The 5,438-nt window shown below is 43.5% G+C and overlaps 1 protein-coding gene across 1 annotated transcript; it reads left to right on the top strand.

The window, feature by feature from the left end:
• Nucleotides 1-206: 206 nt before the first annotated feature.
• Nucleotides 207-650, top strand: LOC144495248 (T-cell acute lymphocytic leukemia protein 2 homolog). Its single transcript, XM_078215314.1, has one exon. It carries the CDS (start codon nucleotides 207-209, stop codon nucleotides 648-650), a length of 444 nt encoding a protein of 147 aa, XP_078071440.1.
• The last annotated feature ends 4,788 nt before the right edge of the window (nucleotides 651-5,438 follow it).

The raw sequence follows: 5,438 nt of genomic DNA, 5'->3' as shown, positions 1-5,438 counted from the left end.
AATGCTGGAACCTGAAACAAAAACAGAAAAATGCTGGAAAATCTCAGCAGGTCTGACAGCATCTGTGGAGAGAGAATATGCTCTGTACTCCACAGAATTCCCAGCCTCTGGCCTGCTCTTGTAGACACAGTATTTATATGGCTTATTATTCTTAACTTATTTGCAAGAATAACATTCTGTGTGAAATATTACAGTTCCGGGCAAAGATGACCAAAAAGGTTTTTACCAACACCAGGGAGAGATGGAGGCAGCAAAACGTCAACAGCGCCTTTGCAGAGTTGAGGAAACTGGTCCCAACTCACCCCCCTGATAAGAAATTGAGCAAAAATGAGATCCTGCGCCTAGCGATGAAATACATTGACTTTCTGGTCAAGTTGCTGAAAGATCAAGGAGTTGATCAGGGGAGGCCGGACTTGAGCGAAGCTGGATCTTTTCCAGAGAGCACTCAGCAGCAGTCCCCGGGACAGAGGACACCGGCTGACGAGAGTAACGTCCCATCACCAGCTTCAGGCTGTTCCAGCTGTCACGAGGAATGGGTGAGTCCCAGTAGCTCACCAGAGGAACATTCCTGCTCAGCTGATAGCACTGTGGCACCGCCCACTGCTATCCTGTATCAATTTGCTCTGCTAAAAAAGTTAAATGTTTTGTAGTCCATGCACCTCATCCCCCCCGCCCTCCAACTGAAAGCACTAGTATGTCCTCATGTGTATGTGTGTGTATTTTGATGTGTTAATTTACCAAGACTGGTAAAAGACTGGTCGCTAAAATCTTTATTTCCGCAAAAAAAAATTAACTGGAAGGAAAATAAATGTTGACATCAGGAGGTTGTAAACCTGAATTCCGGTGTGACATTCATGTACCAGCCAAAGGTGTTGATTAGACATTTGGGGACTTTGACTGATAGATTATTCAACTGAGGGAAATGTATCTTTAAGATTCCATAGAATCCTACAGTGCAGAAGGAGGCCATTCAGCCCATCGAGTCTGCACCAACCACAATCCCACCCAGGCCCTATTCCCATAACCCACATATTTACCCTGCTAATCCCCCTGACACTAGGGTCAATTTAGCACGGCCAATCAACCTAACCCGCACATCTTTGGACTGTGGGAGGAAATTGGAGCGCCCGGAGGAAACCCACGCAGACATGGGGAGAATGTGCAGACTCTGCACAGCTAGTGACCCAAGCCAGGAATTGAACCCGGGTCCCTAGCGCTGTGAGGCAGTAGTGCTAACCACTGTGCCACCAATTCCTTCTGTGAAACATGAATTATTACAGTAAACTCCATTGGGGTGGATTTTCAGCTTGCTGCTTCCAGGAACTGAGGCTAATCAGAGGAGGGGCTGAGGCTGGGGATGGGGGAGCGAGCTCTTGCTGTGAACAGTGTTTTTTGATATCAATAGAGAATCGGGCGGTTTGTATAAAAGCTGAACTCCTGCCCACAGTGATTCAGCAAAAGGATCTTCTGAAGCTTCTGAAAATGGGAGTACCAATCAATGTACAATAATATACTGCAAGAATGCTGGTCACGTGTGACAACTGTTGCAGCCAACCCCCTTTATCAGTTTAATGGTATCTATCAGGATGATTCCTGAGTAGACTTAAATTCTAGCTCAGTCCCTGAGCCAGTAGGAGAATTTCGAAGAGTACAGGAAGATGAAAAAAACCTGTGGTAATTATGGAATCCCTACAGTACAGAGGAGGCCTTTTGGCCCATTGAGTCTGCACTGACCACAATCCCACCCAGGCCCTATTCCCGTAACCCCACACATTTACCCTGCTAATACCCCTGACATTAGGGTCAATTTAGCATGGCCAATCCACCTAACCCGCACATCATTGGACTGTGGGAGGAAACCAGAGCACCTGGAGGAAACCCAAGCAGACAGGGGGAGAACATGCAAACCTCACACAGGCAGTGACCGAGGCTAGAATCGAACCCGGGTCCCTGGCACTGTGAGGCAGCAGTGCTAACCACTGTGCCACCGTGAGACTTTGCTCTGTTTTTCTTTCATGGGTTGTGGGTGGCACTGGCATGGCCAGCATTTCTTGCCCATTCCTAATTGCCTTTGAACGGCATGGCTTGCCAGGCCCCTTAAAGGATATTTAAGAGTCAACCACATTGCTGTGGGTTTTGGGTCACATGTAAGCCAGATCAGATAAGGATGGCAGATTTCCTTCCCTAAAAGACATTGGTGAACTAGATGTTTTTATGACAATCAGTGATAGTCATCATGGGCATCATTATTGAGACTTAATGGAATTCAAATTCCACCAGCTTCCGTGGTGGGATTTGAACCATATCCCCAGTTCACCGACATTACCACTACGCCAGCATCTCTCCCATTGAATGCTGTGTTTGATGCATGCTGTTATTTTTGTTCCAATAATCATAATGCCTCATTTTTAGTCTTTCCGGTGGTTGGAATTTTTACAATTGTGGGCCGGATTCTCCAACCTTGCCTGCTGCTAGGATTCTCCAGTCCCGCTGCAGTGAACAGAGACCTGGCTGAGCGCCAAATTCTCCGTTCTCACAGGCAGCAGCAGCAGAGCGCGAACGGCTGGAGAATTCCGGTCCATATTTCACAATGTTTTAAAGGCACAAACATTGAACAAACACATTTTTCTCCTGAGATTACCAATGTAAGTTTGTGATGGACTCGACCGAAGGGAAGAATGGGATCATGTCAGTGACCAAAAGCTTTCCAGAGACTAAACTTGTTTCCATGGGATGGCTATCTGATCTGTGACTCTAATCGCAATCAATTACACTTCAAAAACCTCGACAGGAAACTGGGTGAACACTGTTCCCTGAATGTTTTAACATTTCCCAATAACCTTTACCATTTTTTTTCTGTCCGAGCTAAACTAATTTAATTTATTCAATTAATTTAAAGTATATTAATATATGAACGGGAAAGGAAAATAAATGTTTTGTTGAACTAGCCAAAGAGTCTGCAAATGTATAAAATGCCTGTAGTTGACTTTATGAATGAGCTGATAAAGAGGATTATAAAATATAGTACTGGACAGGCATTCAAACTGACTCAGTTCTTGAGTTTAATGTATTTATTATTAAATGTTTTTAATAACATTGTAGCCTCATGATTGGTGGTACTTTGAAACAAATCTGTATTTTGTGTTATTTGCTAGAATATACTCGATCATCCGTATCCATTCGATAATAAATGTTGTAAATGCAAAAGAAATAAAGAAAAGTGAGTCAAACATGTCTGTCTCCCCTTTTATTTGTTTCTAACTTATTGCCATTGTCCCTTTTCAGGGGCTCCCATGTTACATTCCCATTTCCTGACTGAATGAGAAGGTAGACAACTTGCCCTCAGGAGTGAGCCAATGCTGCTCTTGATCTGGGTATTGGGAGAAATAAGAGATCAGTGCAGGTTCATCAACAGGCCAATATTCTCTTCATTCCCAAGGTAATATTTCAGACGGCACCAGAGAGTTGCGGTTGGAATTTGGTGATGATCACGAGTGGGAACTTTACATGTATATTTCTCAAACATTTCCAATTAATCTTACTTTACATTTTCTTCAGAACTTTCCCCTGGCAGCTCAGTGGGGTATCTGTTAACCAGCAGAGACGTGAAGATCCCCAAATTTGGTGCTCAGTCTGTGTTAACTATTGTTGGCTGGAATGGCAATAAGCATTGCTCCAATTGTCCTAAAATCCCCGAATAAAGAAAATTAGCCAGTGTTCCTGCTCTGGATTGCAGTCACCCCATATAGAGTTAAAGATTCATAGAGTTTACAGCATGGAAACAGGCCCTTCGGCCCAACTTGTCCATGCCGCCCTTTTTTGAACCACTAAGCTAATCCCAATTGCCCACATTTGGCCCATATCCCTCTATACCCATCTCACCCTGTAACTGTCTAAATGCTTTTTAAAAGACAAAATTGTACCGCCTCTACTACTACCTCTAGCAGCTTGTTCCAGACACTCACCAGCCTCTCCTTATAACTCAAACCATCAAGTCCCGGTAGCATCCTAGTAAATCTTTTCTGCGCTCTTTCTAGTTTAATAATATCTTGAAGTAACATGTGTGGTCTCTGGATAAGAATCGAATCATCCTCAAGTTGATGATCTTATGGTTGTATAAACAAGAGGCAAAGCACTGTAATCATCATTTCCCAAAAATCAGCCTATTGTGATTGACGTAAATCTACCTTTAAAGAACGTATCTTAAATTGCTGTCTATCACTACCCACCACGAGGCAGGGATGTGATGTATAACTTGATAACTCTGTAGATAGAACACAGCAGCATCCTACAGGCCAGACATGTCTACATAGTTTCAGTTGAAGTTTATTTATTAGTGTCACAAGTCGGCTTACATTAACACTGCAATGAAGTTACTGTGAAAATCCCCAAGTTGCCACACTCCGGCGCTTGTTCGGATACACTGAGAGAGAATTTAGCATGGCCAATGCACCTAACCAGCGCATCCTTGGGACTGTGGGAGGAAACCAGAGCACCCGAAGGAAACCCACGCAGACACGAGGAGAACGTGCAGACTCCGCACAGATAGTGACCCAAGCCTGGAATCAAACCCGGGTCCCTGGCACTGTGAGGCAGCAGTGCTAACCACTGTGCCACCATACCACTCACACTGTCATATTGATAGAAATGGAAATTACATGTTGCAAAGGTTGATCAAGTGAGTAAATCATAGAATTCAAATGACTGGTAGATTTGCCAATTCATATGATTCAATCAAAATTATATCTAAAGCTGTAGCAGAGACAAAAAACCCCACCTCCTTTCTCCAGGGTTCATTCAAACCCAGCAGACATTTCAGTCAGAAAGAAAATAACATAATGCCATGTGAAATGATGATAAATCAAACTAATTGATCTCTTATTTTAATTGATTGCCTCATAAATATGAGAGCAGTCATTTACACAATGGTAACCTGAACACCATATGACGTTTCCCCAATAGGAACATATTAACGGGCAGAGTGAGATGGACAGCTTAACTTATGACCTGCCCAGCAAAGGTCAGCTGGGAGCGGGCCTTTTATTGCTCAGATCACAGCCTTAGTAATCCTCACTGAACTTAGTTTGCTGTGTACATAAAAGGGGCAGGTGCTGTGGAACCATGTCAAAACCTCATTAGAAATATTGAGGTAATCCTTCCATATTAGATCCAGACTATAAGTAATGTGCCCATAGCACATTCACGGTGAAGGAGGCTTTCAATGCACAGCCTATCAAATAATGTTTGATTTCAAAATGTTTTTAAAGAACTATAAGGCTGAACCTTTAATATCTTCGGGACAAGAGGAGGCCATTCAGTCCCTCAACCTTGTTCCATCGCCATTCAGATAGATCATGGCTGTTCTGTATCTTAAGTTCATTCAACTGTAACAGAGGGTGGCACGGTGGCACAGTGGTCAGCACTGCTGCCTCACAAGC

The sequence above is a fragment of the Mustelus asterias genome, chromosome 6 (assembly GCF_964213995.1).
Source record: "Mustelus asterias chromosome 6, sMusAst1.hap1.1, whole genome shotgun sequence".
Classification (NCBI taxonomy): Eukaryota; Metazoa; Chordata; class Chondrichthyes; order Carcharhiniformes; family Triakidae; genus Mustelus; species Mustelus asterias.
This window is presented reverse-complemented; position numbering and strand designations above follow the sequence as displayed.